Source organism: Dipodomys ordii, unplaced genomic scaffold (assembly GCF_000151885.1).
Source record: "Dipodomys ordii isolate 6190 unplaced genomic scaffold, Dord_2.0 Scaffold3, whole genome shotgun sequence".
In the NCBI taxonomy this organism is placed as follows: domain Eukaryota; kingdom Metazoa; phylum Chordata; class Mammalia; order Rodentia; family Heteromyidae; genus Dipodomys; species Dipodomys ordii.
Window position 1 is genome coordinate 1,631,267 of NW_012267219.1, and position 14,210 is coordinate 1,645,476.

A 14,210-nucleotide genomic window follows, 5' to 3' on the forward strand; every position below is an offset into this window, starting at 1 on the left:
ATTAAAATAAATATGCAGTGGCCATGAGAATGGTCAAAATGCTTCAAAAAACACTAAGGGCTGAGGAGCCCGGGGTGAGGTGCGGGATTTCCTTTGGCATAAGGAGAGGAGGCTGCTGGCCCTCCAGGGCTCCTCACAGCCATGCCAGTGAGGAGGGACAGAGGACTGACTCCCTGCCGTCTTCCGGGCACTGATGACAGTGTGCCCAGGACAGCAGGGTACCGACAGCCACCAGAAATCTCATCTAGCAAAGCAAAACAATGGGGCTCCTGACATACTCATACTCTTCCTGTCATCACGAAGCATTGATAAAAGAGAACACGACTGATACCCCGGAGTCATTCCCGGAAGACCTGTCTCCCCACTCCCTGGGCCCCCCACCACCACCTAATTCCCAGCACCAAAATGAGAGGGAGGGGGTGGGAACTGGGAGGATCTAGGAAAGAGAATTGAAATTGGGGACAAGCTTTGCAGAACCAGCAGGGTGGGGGTGGGGGCAGCAGCCCTTAAGAGAGGTCACATTGATTGTCGTATAGGGGAGGACAAAGGATGAAGTGGGGGAGGGAGACGGGCAAGAGGGGGCATCCAAGGCCCTTTGGCTTTGAAAACAAAAATAAAAACTAAAAGCTGCACAATCCTTCTCACCAATAATGGTCATTTGGAAGCCTTGAAATGGTTTAGGATCTAAAGGTTGAAGAAGCAAGACACAGAGATAAGGAGGGACTGTGAAAAGGAGTAAGGACTTGGACAAATGCCCCAGGCTTCAGGGAACCAGCATGAGGTATGGTGCAGGGGATCTGGAGGGAGGGAGGGAGCCCTGGGACAGCCCCTCTCCCCTCAGCTCACCCATGGCAAGGGTGGCGAGACATTCAGGAGACACACTGGAAAAATGGGTAAGGAAGTAAATAAAGCAAGCTCGGGTGGGGGAAAGGGACTGAGGGCTCCCACACGGGAGTCCCTATACTGTGTAAACGAAGCCTGTCCAGTTCTTGAGGGACAATACTGATGACAGCCAAACTGGGCAAGGATGCACTGCAGGATGGAGGGGCAGGACCTCTATTCAAGTTCTGTGTCTTGGCCCCTGGCTGAGGTATTGAGTGTGAGGAAGGGACACTGGGCTACACGAGTAGGTCCAATTGGGGCAGAGGCTCACCAAGATGGTTGGACAGGGCATCTGAAGGGACCAGGGCCAGATGCAATGCTACATTTAGAGAAAACACTGCCCCTCCTCACTCCAGCCCAGTTTGGCTTTTGGGGTACAAGTTCGAGGAATCTTATCAGTGCAGCCCCTACTCAATCCCATTTCCCCCTGTGCTGGGAGGCAGGGGACTGAGCTCCAGTGTCTGCCTGTAGCTCCCTTGACCAGAACTTTCTCCTCACACTGGAGGAAGGCCTGCTTTCCTAAAGAGCAGCCTTGGTCCCTAGTCTGCCCCTGCCCCTCCCACCGTCTTTGGCTTCAGATCAGGAGTGACTGGGGCAGTGGGTACTCTCCAACATGAAGGAAGGTAGAGGCAGACAAAGGGCATAGAGGAACCCAGGGACTTGGGGACACGAGAGGAAGAACGCGGTCCCTCCCTCCACACACATGCAAGCACATGCCTGAAACACAGAGGACATACTAGGGCTGTGGTTTTGAAATGGGCAGGAAATTAATTTGTTTCTTCCCCTAAAGAATAAAATGCGTACTTAAAAATTCATGACAAGCCTCAAAGTTCAGGGAGAAGAGAGCCGGGGAGGGAATGGCCACAGGCTCTGTTCTCCCAAAAGAAATTAAAAGAAAGAAGCAAGGTTAAAGTGCGTGGTTAGGGGCCAGGTCAGGAGGTGGGAGGTGGGGCAGGCTGTGGGGGCAGAACCAGCCCTTGATTTGCATATGAGGAGCCAGGGGAGAGTGCAGGATTGGGGCCCAGGTACAGTAGTTGCTGCTTCAAGTGTTTTGCATTTGAACTTTAGGGGTGATAGGGTAAAGAGTAGGGGGAAAGTTCCAGGCCCCAGTGCTAAATACCCTCCCCCTTCATCCTCTAGCTGCCCCTGAAGGGGGAGGGGGACACCCCAGAGTGCTCACACAGTACCAGAAATTAAGGCTTCTCACTGCTGCGGGGATGGAGGGGCCAGCCGAGCAGGGAGGCAGTGATGGGTATGGAAGAAGAGGAGGGGTCTGCCTGGCAGTAGGGGCAGGGAGAAGGGGTGGGGGGACACAGAGGAGAGTCAGAAGGAAGGAGGAGGGGGAGCTGGTAGCAGAAAGGGGAACTGAGAGATGGAGTCAAAGAGAGAGGGAGCCAGGCATTTAGCAATCATTTTGGGACACTTGGCAGAAAGGGTTGCCCTGGGGTACCAAGGGCCTGGGGTGCTCCCAGTCGGTCCCAGACCCCTGCCAGGCCAGGATGGTGTGGCAAAGGGGTGAGCAGCTGCTCCCCAGTGCTTCCTTCCCCCCTCTGCCCCGCCACCCAGTCGTGTTCTCCTTTAAAGTGCCCTAAATGTGTAGACTTTTTCTAAATAAATAGAATAATATCAAGCCACCGGCAGGGAGAGGGACACTGGAGGGGGCTACTCAGAGTAGCAGCCATCTAACCCAATGGCACCGTGCCGCTCCTGGCTGTAGGGGCAGGAGGCCCCGTGGGGCAAGGCGCCACAGCCACCCACCGTCTTGGCGGCTGCGATGCCGCAGTTCTTGAGCAGGCTGAAGCTGAAAGGACTGACGGCGTCCTTGGGTGGGAAAGGCTTCATGGTGGAAAGGATCAAGGCCAGGCAGTCTGCCACATCTTTGTTGGGAGCGCAGGCCAATGCTGGGGTGTGACCTGCAGGGCCAAGGGGAGTAACTGAGGCAGGACCCCTGGGTCCCAGGGTTCCCATCCACCCTCCCCAGGTCCTGAGCTCTCAGTTGTAGAGGGGAACCAAGGCAGGGAAGCACCCAGCATGGTCAGAAATCTGGGGCGGTAAAGGCCCAGGGAGACTGACAGGCAGGTTCTAAGTACAGGGGAGGGGCAGCACATGGGGCCAGCAGCCAGGGGGATGGATGGGAGGCCTTCCTGACTCTGCTGACTCTCCACCCAGTTCCATCAGACTCCCCTTTGCGACTCAGAGTACTGGTGTTGGGTCCCTGCTCTCAAGAGTTCCCCTGGGAAGAAAATCTCATTTATAGCAAGGTTAAGAAGTCACCTCCTGTAGAATGTCCCTGACCCCAAACCTGGGAGAGGCGGGGGGCTCCGGACCCCACCCACCTTCTTCATCCACAGCCAGCACTGTGGCCCCACGACTCAGGAGGGCCTGCACCACAGAAGCTAGACCATTCCGGGCAGCAATGTGGAGTGGCCTTGAAAGAAAGAAAGTAAAGAGAGAAACACAAAGTCAACCGGGTGCCAAGAAGTCCTGCCACCCCCAGGCAGGTGGTGAGAATGCCGAATAAATACTGTGAGCTCCAGAGAGCCTGTGAGTGTGGACCGTTTTCTTCACCCACCTGCCTCCCCCAGCCAGGAGCCCCCTTCCCTGGGCACTCACATCTGCAGCGCACTGTTGGTGGCATTGATAAGGCCAAGGTCTTGGGTTTCTGCCAGGATCATGAGGGCACATTTTTCATGGCCCTGAGGGAGAGGAACAGAGAGTGGAAATTTGTGAAGTAGAATCAAGACAGGCCACAGGGTAGGACTGGGGAGGATGGCAGACAGAGAGGAGCTGTGCTACCATCACATAGGCTGGGCAACCTTGTTGCTGGTGCAGTCTATTCTGTAATCGGGATCTGTTCTGCTCATCAGGCTTTCGTGCTGCCCCCTAATCTGGGAAGTACCTTGCTACAAGCCAAATGGAGGGCAGTGTTCTTGTTCTCATCCAGCACAGTCAGGTCTGCCTTCCCTCGATACAGCAGAAATTCTACAAGAGAAATGGGACAAAAGGATGAACACTTTTCTCCTGAGCAACAGCTATCCTAGCTGCCCACCCTTCTATCTTCAAACCCTCAAGAGATACCAAAGACACCTGTATCCTGAACTCCAACCCTTGCTAGCCTTGCAGGCAGGGCTGACCCACCCTGCCAACACCCTGGGGACTCCTCCCTGCCACAGCGGAGCCCCTACACACCCACAGCAGCGGTCTGCCCGTTCTCAGCCGCCGTCATGAGTGCAGTGCGGCCAGTGTGGTCAGTGGCGTTCACCTCAGCTTGATGCTGCAGCAGCATCCGGAGCCCAGAGACATTATCCGCGAAGGCAGCGGCGTGAAGGGGGGTCCTGAGGGGCCAGGGTAGGGTGAGTTAGGGAAGGCTCTTCCACATGGACAGGAACCAAAGCCAGAGGCAGCTCAGGCTGCTCCTTGAGCACTCCGTTACTCACCGTCCTTTGGCGTCTCGGCTGTTCACAATCTTGTCACCCAGAGCTCCCAGCAACATCTCTGTGGTGCTATCCTGGTTATTAATTCTGGGGAGAGGGAGGACTCATCAGGAAGGACAAAGGAGATGTATTCCCAACCATAACGTCAGGCCATGGTGCCCTGAGAAGGCCGATGCAGAGGAAGAGACTTACACTGCACAGTGCAAAGGAGTGAAGGGGTTTCCCTCCAGGTATGAGAATGGGCTGTGTTCAAGTAACAACTCCAGACAATCTTCATGTCCTGGGTATGAGGAGGAAAGTTTGGTGATGGAGAGAAAAGGCACAGTTCTCCATCTGTCCCGTCCTATCTTAGATGCTCCACTGTGCTTCCAGATCTCTGCTACAACCCACCTTTCTCCTCAATGCCCCACACCCCTCCCTGCACCTGCCAAAGCCCCACTCATACCAGTGTAGGAGGCCCAGTGCATGGGTGAATATCCGCTGTAATCCACCCCAGCATCCAGGGGGTCTGTGGAAAGGGCAGCCTGCAGCAGGGTCCGCAGGACTGCAGTGTGGCCACAAGCTGAGGCCAGGTGAATGGGCGTGCGACCCTTAAAGTCTCGGCACAACACAAATGCATCATGGTCCAGCAAGGCAGCCAGGCAGTCCTCACAGCCAGTCACTGCCTGCAGGAGACATTCAGGGGGAGGGGTGAGGAGCCACCACTGTTCCACTGGACAGTTGCTGGGGGAAGGAGAGGGGAGGGAGACCTAGGAGCAAGAACCACTTCCAGGGCTCTAATCATTTTCTCTACAAATTCTAGTGTTAGAAATGAGCAGATTGTCAGGTGTTGGTGGCTCACACCTGTAATCCTAGCTACTCAGGTGAGGCAGAGATCAAGGTTTGTGGACTAAGGTTTGAAGCCAGTCAGAGCAGAAAATCTGACGGATTCTTATTTCCAATGAACCAGCAAAATGCTGGAACTGGAGGTGTAGGCTCAAGTGGTAGAGTGTCAACTGTGAGCACAAAAGCTAAGCAAGAGTATGTGAGGTCCTGAATTCAAGCCCCAGCACAAAAAGTACCAGCATACACACATACACACCCACACACGCGTGCGCATGCGTGTATGTGCACACACACACACACACACACACACACACACACAGAGGGGAGAAGAGAAAGGGGAGGTGGGGGTTAGGAGGGAGAGAGAGGGAGAAAGAGAGAGAGAATCTGTGTGTGTGTGAGCAAGCAAGCGGTTCTTCTCTAACTCTCTCTGCCAACAGTCAGGCTGGTCAGAGTAAATCCCAGAGCTCTTGGAGTGAAAGACCAAATAGTGAGACTGAGAGATCAAAGAACCTTGTAGGAAAGTTGGGCAGGCCTGTAGTTCCAGCTACTTGAAAGTCTGAGACAGAAGAATCTCTTGATTAGGGTCAGCCTAAGCAACACAGTGAAACATTTGTCTCAAAAAATCAAAAAGAGTTGGCCAGGTGCTGGTAGCTCATGCCCGTAATCCTAGCTACTCAGGAGGCTGAGATCTGAGGATCACAATTCAAAGCCAGCCCAGGCAGGAAAGTCCGTGAGACTCTTATCTCCAATAAAAACCACTAGAAAACTGGGAGTGGTGCTGTGGCTCAAGTGGTAGAGTGCTAGCCTTGAGCTGAAGAGCTGAGGGACAGTGCCCAGGCCCAGAGTTCAAGCCCCACCACCAACCAAAAAAAAAAAAAAAAAATCAAAAAGAGCCAGGCGCTGGTAGCACACATCTGTAATCCTACCCACTCAAGAGAGGCTGAGATGTGAGGACTGCAGTTTGAAGCCAGCCTAGGCAACAAAGTCTGTGAGATTCTTTTTTTTTGCCAGTCCTGGGGCTTGAGCTGTCTCTGAGCTTCTTTTGCTCAAGGCTAGCACTCTACCACTTGAGCCACAGCACCACTCGGCCTTTTGTTTATGTGGTACTGAGGAATCGAATCCAGGGCTTCATGCATGCTAGGCAAGCACCCTACCACTAAGGCACATTCCCAGCCCTCTGGTAAGATTCTTATCTCCAATTAACCACCAAAAAGCCAGAAGTGAAGCTATGGCTCAAGTGGTAGAATGCCAACCTTGAGTGAAAGAGCTAAGGAACAGTGCCCAGGCCCTGAGTTTAAGCTCTGGTACCCCCACAAAAAAGTGAAAAGAGCCATGTACTGGTGGTGGCTTCTCACTTATAATACAGATACACTGGGGTGAGATTTGAGAATCGTTTGAAGCCAACCCAAGCAAACAAATCCTCAAGATTCTTATCCCAATTAACCAGTGAAAAGCTGGAAGTGGAGGTATGGCTCAAGTGGTAGAGTTTTGAGTGAAAAAGCTGAGCAAGAGCACAAGGCTAGTAGATCAGGCTCCAGTACCAGCACAAAAGAAAAGAGAAAAGGAAAGAAAAAAAAAAGAAGAAGAGAAAAATCGTGTGGGAGAAGAGGAGGAGGCAGCTTTAGGACAGGTGAGCATGGAGACAGATCTGGGTGGTGGCATCACTGTCTGATGGACAGGGCCAGCAGGGTATCTTGGGCAGTCTAGGTGAGCATGTGACTGCATGTGATGACAAAGCAGGGCCCTTAGGGAAATTAGCTGGAAATGTCAGGTACTCATTCCTCAAGCAAGCAAGCATGGTAAGGCCCAGTTAAGACCTGGGTATAAAATCTTGTCCTGTTGATGGAGTGTCCTAGGCTCACACTAAGGCCTGGCTAGGAACAATCTATACTAGGGACCCACTCACCCCACGGTGGAGGGCGGTGCGGCCCCGAAGGTCAGCAGCATCAGCTGTGGATCCTTTCTCTAGCAGCAGATGTACACAGTCCACGTGGCCATTCATGATGGCCAGCATCAGTGGGGTTCTACAGAAGAGGCAGAGGAAAGGGTGAGGATCCAACACAGATGAAAAAAAAAGGTGCACCCACCTCTGGCCCACACTCACTGTCCATAGGCATCCATGACATCTGTGATGTCAGCTCGTTCCCCACTATCGATCAGCAAATGCAGGGAATCAGTGTGGCCAGAGGCAGCTGGGAGAAAAAGGGGGCTGTGTCAGGACAGTGTCAGGAAAGGAGGGAGGGAGGGAAACAGATTGATCCTGAACAACTCAGTTACGATTATGGGAAGGCCTGTGGCAGGGAGTGTTCTTCAAGGTAGTAAGCTACTAGTGAAAAAGTCTCCATGTTCCTTCTCTACCCCACCTTCAGCCTTAACTATTAAGGAGAGATGTGTTATGGTAAGGGGAGGGCGGTAGCCTGAAGTGGGCACTAACCAGCAGCGTGTAGGGGTGTCCACTTGCGCTTGCGCTCCTTGATGAGGGCAGAGGCGCCATGGGCCGTAAGCACCTCCACACACTCAGTAGAGCCTCGCTCAGTGGCCAGGAAGAGCGCGGTCCGGCCCTTGTGGTCCCTTACATCCAGATTCACCAGCGTCTCAGCCAGTGTCTTCAGGGCTTCACAGTGACCGTTGTAGGCCTAGAGTAGTGCAGGTAACCAGTGGATATAGCTGGGGACATCTCATCCCCACTCTGATTGCTGGGAGTGGGGGTGGGGCCCACAGGGAGTCACTAGACATCTGCAAGATCCTTGGGCCCCTCTGGTATCTTTCCTGCTCTGTGCCTATCCCCTCTCCAAACCACTGCCTGCTTGTCACTGCCTTCTTCCCAAAAGAAAGCAAAAGCAAAGACAAGCGTCACAAGTGCTAGCACCCTTGTTTGGGCCCAGGGGCGGGTAGTTTCAAGGAAGATGAGAAGAAAAGACATGGAACTCACAGCTAAGTGCAAAGGGCTGACTGGAATGGTGCTCTCCACATCCTCCAGGCAGTTAAAGGACATTTCTAAGAGCTGCAATGGACAGGAAAGTAGGTGCTTATGTTCTGCAACTTCCATATCTCCCCATGCCCAGCTCATAGTAATCTCCTTTTGCTGGACCAAAGGACCAGGTACCTGATCCAAACACCCTGAGTTTAAAAACCACAAATCCAAAGGCAGATTGTTGCCTTCTTCCCTTGCCCCTCCCTCCCAAACCAGATCTCAACACGTACCAGTTCAAGGTTCTGTCGGTTGCCATAGGCGGCTGCATAGTGCACAGCTGTGTAGCCCTGCCTGTCCCGCAGGGAGGGATCTGCACCATTATCCAGTAAGAACTCCAGACAGCTGGGAAACCAGGGGTGGACTGTGAGATACCGACAGGCCAGAACCACAAGGGTGCCTCCCTCTAGGAGGGCCAGAGGGGAGAAGCAGGGGGCCCCCAAGGACTCCAAACCCATTCCTTTCATGAAGTCTGCCCTGGATCACCAGCTCAACACCCTCTATATCCTCCACCCTCCCCTGGAGAGCCTGGGCTTGTGATTCAGCTGCTAGATTTCTGCTGACTCACCTATCACCCTTTCTTCTCTAGAAGGCCTGCTCCTTTCCCTCTGTGTGAGATCTAAGTCATCACAAATCTAGATGTTCCTCTTCTCTGTGGGGCCTTTCCTAACTTTCCCAGTTAGGTGCTTTCTCTGTACTGCCTGACACCCTTCTCATCTCTTACTCATTCTAATACTAATAATGGTAAGATACTAAGCACTTCCTACATATTAAATACCTTGGCTATCATAACGATCCTCAGAACTAGATGCGATTTTTTTTTTCTTGGGTCCAGTCATGAACTCTGGGCCTGGGCGCTGTCCCTCAGCTCTTCAGCTCATGGCTAGCGCTCTACCACTTGAGCCACAACGCCACTTCCAGCTTTTTTCTTTTTGCTTATGTGGTGCTGAGGAATTGAACCCAGGGCCTCATGCATGCAAGGCAAGCACTCCACCACTGAGCCAACTTCCCAGCCCCACTAGATACGATTTTTATCCCTACTATGATTGAGGAAAGTGGGCACAGAAAAGTTTTAAGTAATTTGTCAAAGGTCACATAGCGAAGCCTCCTAGATCTTAGTACTTTATTTAAGTGTTTTAAATAACCTTTTTATTTTAGAATAGTCTTAAATTGACAGAAAAACTGTGAAAATAGTGTAGGGTTTCCATATACCTCATACTCAGTTTTCCCATTAGCCACTTAAATTAATAAGTACAAGGATCTCTTCTTTTCCCAATAGCTGGGTTGTTTTTTTTTTTTTTTTTTTGCTTTTTGGTTATTCTTGAGGCTTGAACTCAGGGCCTACACACTGTCCCTGAGATTTTTTTTTCCCTTTGAGCCACAGCTTCACATCTGTTTTTTAGGTAGCTAATTGCAGATAAAAAGTCTCACACGAGCTGGGAAGGTGGCTCAGTGGTTGAGGGCTTGCCTTACATGCCTGAGGCCCTGGGTTTAATTCCTCAGAACCATATAAGCAAAAAGAAAAAAGCTGGAAGTGGCACTGTGGCTCAAGTGGTAGAGCGCTAGCCTTGAACTGAAGAGCTGAGGGACAGCGCCCAGGCCCAGAGTTCAGGCCCCATGACAGGACCCAAAAAAAAACAAAAACAAAAAAAAGTCTCACAGACTTTCCTGCCCAGGCTGGCTTTGAACTGCAGTTCTCAGATCTCAGCCTCTCTGAGTAGCTAGGATTACAAGTGCAAACCACTAATGCCTGGCTTGCTGATTAGTTTTTCAGTCCTGGAGTAATTCATCTTTATGCTTACTACTGGCTGGGAATGTGCCTGCCTAGCCTGGGCAAGAATCTAGGCTTCAGCTGGGAATGTGGCTTAGTGGTAGATTGCTTGCCTAGCATGCATGAAGACCTGGGTTTGATTCCTCAATACCACATAAACAGAAAGCCATAAGTGGTGCCATGGCTAAAGTGGTAGAGTACTAGCCTTGAGCAAAAGAAGCTCAGGGACAGTGCCTAGGCCTGGAGTTCAAGCCCCAGGACTGGGGGGAAAAAAAAAAGAATCGAGGCTTCACTCCCAGTACTCCCAGTACTCCCAACCCAATTTGCTAAGCCAGTATACCAACCAACCAACCCAATTTGCTTAGCCTTAGTACCTAGTACACTATGGGGACAGCACATCCCAGAAGCTTCTCTTATACTCACAAGAAAGCCTCCTTCCTACGGGACTCCTTCAGTGGCTCGTCCTCTTCAGCATCATGGCTGGAAGCAGTGTGGGGTTCCGCTCTAGGAAGAGCGTGAAGATGTCAGGATGGCTCAGGGAGGTATATGGGGATTGAGAAGGAACAGAAAGGAAGTCTCACCTCCGGTACGTGTCAGAGGCCGCAGCATAGTGGAGGGGAGAGCAGCCTTTACAGTCAGCCTCATTGACACCTGCCCCAGCAGTCACCAGTGTCACAGCACACTGGTAGCTACCGTTGGCAGCTGCATAGTGCAGTGGAGTCCTGCAGAAAAGTGAAAGTGGTCAGAAGAATCAGAGAAAGAGCCAAATGCAATCACATGTGCAGTCAACAGCTACTACATAATGCTTTCCTCACTTAAGTCTCCTGCTCCCATTTGACCCTCTAACCAGACACTTCCCATGAGCACTCCTACACAATGACTTACCTTCCAAATTTGTCTCTCCTCCTCAGGTCAGCTCCACTGCTCAACAGCAAATTAAGACATTCAACATTTCTAAAAGGAAGATGAGAGAGAAGAGTGAGAGAGCTTCAAGGAGCCACTGCAGTCCTAGAGAGGGTCTGAAAGAATGGAACTGTATTGCCTTCTCTGCTAGGACTGCTCTCATTGTGTAGAGGAAGAGCTCGGTAGTGAGGGCTCAGGCCCTTGTGCTCTTCTCAAGGTATGGGAAAGAAAACATACCCTCCAGAAGCAGCAGCATGAAGACAGGTGCGGCCAAGGTTGTCAGGGGTGTTGATGTCAAATCCAGCAGAAAGCACGTGCTCATTGCTGAGTGAAGACACGATGCTGTACAACTGACCTAGAGGGGCACAGCCACAGGTTGGTCCAAGAGCCCTGAGACCACCGCACATGGGTGAAGCCCTCTGTTCCCTCAACACCTGCTTGACCCTGACCAGTCAACACATACCTGAGGAAAGAAGCTTCCGGCAACAGTCAGAGAATCCAAAGAGAACAGCTAAGTGCAGGGGAAACATGTCATGGATGCCGCGCCTGGGAAGAAATTGAGGGACTCAGGGTCAAAGATTTATAGAGCCCTTTTCCATGGCCTACTACCACCCAAGGAGTCAGTAGGAGCTTCTCCAAGCTTCCCTCTTTTTTTCTTTTGACCCTCCTGGGGCTTGAACTCAGGGCCTGGGCACTGTCCCTGAGCTTCTTTTTGCTCAAGGCTAGCACTCCACAACTTGAGCCACAGTGCCACTTCCAGCCTTTTCTGTTTATGTGGTACTAAGGAATCGAACCCAGGGCTTTATGCATGCTAGGCAAGCACTCTACCACTTAGCCACATTCCCAGCCCCTCCAAGCTTCCCTTTGGCAAGCATCTCTGTGACTACATTGGATATGAGTAGTATATACAAACTGAACATGGCCTCCAAGTGGGATGAGAGGGACTCACCGGGCGGTGTCTGCGCCATTGGTCATGAGTGTGCTGATGAGCAGCTCGTGCCCATAGCGAGCAGCCACATGCAGGGGCGTGTTCCCAAATTTGTCAGCACAGTCAATCTCGCTACCTGAGATGGACATACACACATTAAGACCATTCACACCAGCTAGTTACCACTTGAGTACTTATTCAATTTGGTCAAGTTAAGCATGTCTACATGTGTTATTTTGTTTATAAACTGTAAGAGACTAGGCAGGACAGAGTTTCAAGTGCCTATCTTGACTGGAAAGCTGGGACAGGAGGTAGAAGGAAAGATGAGTTCCTTGGAAGAGGAGAAGAGGCATAACGTCTGTTGAGTTCGTACCATTCTGGATGAGGATCTGGGAGCGTGTGAAACGGCCATGGATGGCAGCCATATGCAGAGGGCTTTTCCCTTCTTTGCTCTGTGGAAACATGGCAAGGTTAATTTAGTGCAAAACACAGAGAAATGACCTGTTTCCCTTTCAAAGGACACCTCTCTGAGGATAGAAAGATCATATGAACATCTTCTCAGTACCCATTCTTTAAATCCATGGTAAAATCTGAACACCCCAGGAATCATGTGAACAACTCCCCAGGAGAGCTATCTGGATATGGCCAGCAGCTACAGAGCCAGGTCCCTCTCCTTACTAGTCCATGCTTTATCCCTTCAAGCACCTGGTAGTTGACATCAGCCCCATTGTTGACCAATAACTCTAAGCAGAGAGCGCCATTGGTGGAAACTGCAGCCACATGTAATGGCGTAAAGCCCTTGTCATTTGGCTGATTGACATTGGCTCCGGCATTCACCAGCTCAATAGCCACAGCATCCTGGCCCAGGTAGCAGGCGATGTGCAAAGCTGTGTTTCCAAAAGCATTGGGCTCATCGATCTGTAGTATCAGGAATGAAGGTAAGAATATATCAGGTTAAAAAAAAAAAAAAGTAGAAACAACGCATAGTCCCAGAAATCAGACAGCCTCAGCCCCTTCAGTTTTCTGACCCAAAACAATAAAACAATGAGGGCACAATTATATAACATAAGCCTTATTCAAACCCTCTCAACATAGTCTTCCAGCCTCCCAAGTCTATAACAGACTCTGCACCTCCAACTCCCACCCTGAACTCCCAGACCCAGCACTTAGCACCCTGACCTCAGCCCCCATCCGGAGCAGGTACTTCACCACTTCAATCTGGCCACTGGCTGCAGCTGTGTGGAGCAGCCCATAGCCCTTTCGGTCCTTACAGCCGAGGTCTGCTCCACGTGCCACCAGCAATTTCAGGACTTCCAAATGTCCTAGGAAAAGAAGACAGTCTTAAAGAGTTGAAGGGTGAACATAAAGACCCTCAGCTCCTCCCTCCAAAGGCTGCAAGCAACCCTATTGCCTTGCATTGGGAATCCTGAAGGTCAAATTCCTACTTTTTTCTGTATACTTTCTCTCACCCAGAAAAGCGGCCCAGTGCAGAGGCTGCCGTTCCTTTTTGTCACAGACATTGAGGCTGGCTCCCTTGTTGAGAAGTAGGTTCACTGTCTGTATTGGACATAAAAGACACAGAGCCACGTTCATACCCTCAACCTACTTCAGGGCAGAGGCCTCTCATCTCCTCAAAGGTAAAGGGAGCCTAATACGTTTTGCTTCCCAATACTGCTATTCTCAAGCAGAACAATCTGGCAGACTAGAGGGAACAGAGGAGCAGGCACTAAGAGAAGATACCAAATAGATCTGGAAGCTTAAAGAAAATGCATGGGAGTCTCTACAGATGCTCTGGTGGTTCTCAAAATTCTTACATAGAATACGAGCTCTCTCTTTGGAAAAAGGCATGCATATAAACATTTCCAGGTGAGGGGCTGGGAAGGTAGCTCAGAGGTAGAGGGCTTGCCTTGCATGCCAGAGGCCCTGGGTTCGATTCCTAAGCACCACATAAGCAAAAAAGAAAAAAAAGCCAGAAGTGGTGCTGTGGCTCAAGTGGTAGAGCGCTAGCCTTGAACTGAAGAGCTGAGGGACAGCGCCCATGCCCAGAGTTCAGGCCCCACGACCGGACCCCCCCAAAAAAATAAATAAACATTTCCAGGTGACTTCAAAGGTTTTATTAATCTCCTGAAGTCTAAGTCAAGAATTTTTTTTTTGTCTTTTTTGCTGGTGTGGGGTTTGAACTCTGGGCCCAGGCACTGTCCCTCAGCTCTTCAGCTCAAGGCTAGCACTCTACCACTTGAGCTACACTTGGAGATAAGAGTCTCACAAACTTTCCTGCTCCGCCTGGCTTTGAATTGAGTTCCTCAGAACTCAGCCTCCTGAGTAGCTGATTACAGGCATAAGCCACCAGCGCCCGGCTAAGAATTTCTTTTTCTTTTTTTCTTTCTGGTGCTTGAACTCAGGGCCTAGGTGCTGTCCCTTCATTTTTACATTAAAGGCAAGTGCTCTGTCACGTAAGCCACAGATCTACTTCTGGCTTTTTGGTGGTTAAATGGA

At 51.1% G+C, this 14,210-nt stretch overlaps 1 protein-coding gene across 1 annotated transcript in view; it reads right to left on the reverse strand.

Annotated features, from left to right (window-relative positions):
• Window positions 1-1,034: 1,034 nt before the first annotated feature.
• The window catches only part of Ankrd52 (ankyrin repeat domain 52), a 16,670-nt gene continuing 3,494 nt past the window's right edge, over window positions 1,035-14,210 (reverse strand). The window contains exons 6-28 of the mRNA XM_013022496.1: window positions 13,184-13,271; window positions 12,894-13,036; window positions 12,420-12,632; window positions 12,088-12,166; window positions 11,736-11,850; window positions 11,250-11,332; window positions 11,024-11,141; window positions 10,769-10,837; window positions 10,465-10,605; window positions 10,307-10,387; window positions 8,346-8,457; window positions 8,074-8,145; window positions 7,576-7,777; window positions 7,246-7,333; window positions 7,048-7,165; window positions 4,762-4,981; window positions 4,509-4,596; window positions 4,320-4,403; window positions 4,072-4,217; window positions 3,782-3,864; window positions 3,496-3,578; window positions 3,219-3,310; window positions 1,035-2,795 (exon numbers count right to left, since the gene is read on the reverse strand). Of these exons, the coding sequence (XP_012877950.1) occupies window positions 2,545-2,795; window positions 3,219-3,310; window positions 3,496-3,578; window positions 3,782-3,864; window positions 4,072-4,217; window positions 4,320-4,403; window positions 4,509-4,596; window positions 4,762-4,981; window positions 7,048-7,165; window positions 7,246-7,333; window positions 7,576-7,777; window positions 8,074-8,145; window positions 8,346-8,457; window positions 10,307-10,387; window positions 10,465-10,605; window positions 10,769-10,837; window positions 11,024-11,141; window positions 11,250-11,332; window positions 11,736-11,850; window positions 12,088-12,166; window positions 12,420-12,632; window positions 12,894-13,036; window positions 13,184-13,271 (2,769 nt within the window). The 3' untranslated portion in view covers window positions 1,035-2,544. The remainder of the gene's footprint in view (window positions 2,796-3,218; window positions 3,311-3,495; window positions 3,579-3,781; window positions 3,865-4,071; window positions 4,218-4,319; window positions 4,404-4,508; window positions 4,597-4,761; window positions 4,982-7,047; window positions 7,166-7,245; window positions 7,334-7,575; window positions 7,778-8,073; window positions 8,146-8,345; window positions 8,458-10,306; window positions 10,388-10,464; window positions 10,606-10,768; window positions 10,838-11,023; window positions 11,142-11,249; window positions 11,333-11,735; window positions 11,851-12,087; window positions 12,167-12,419; window positions 12,633-12,893; window positions 13,037-13,183; window positions 13,272-14,210) is intronic.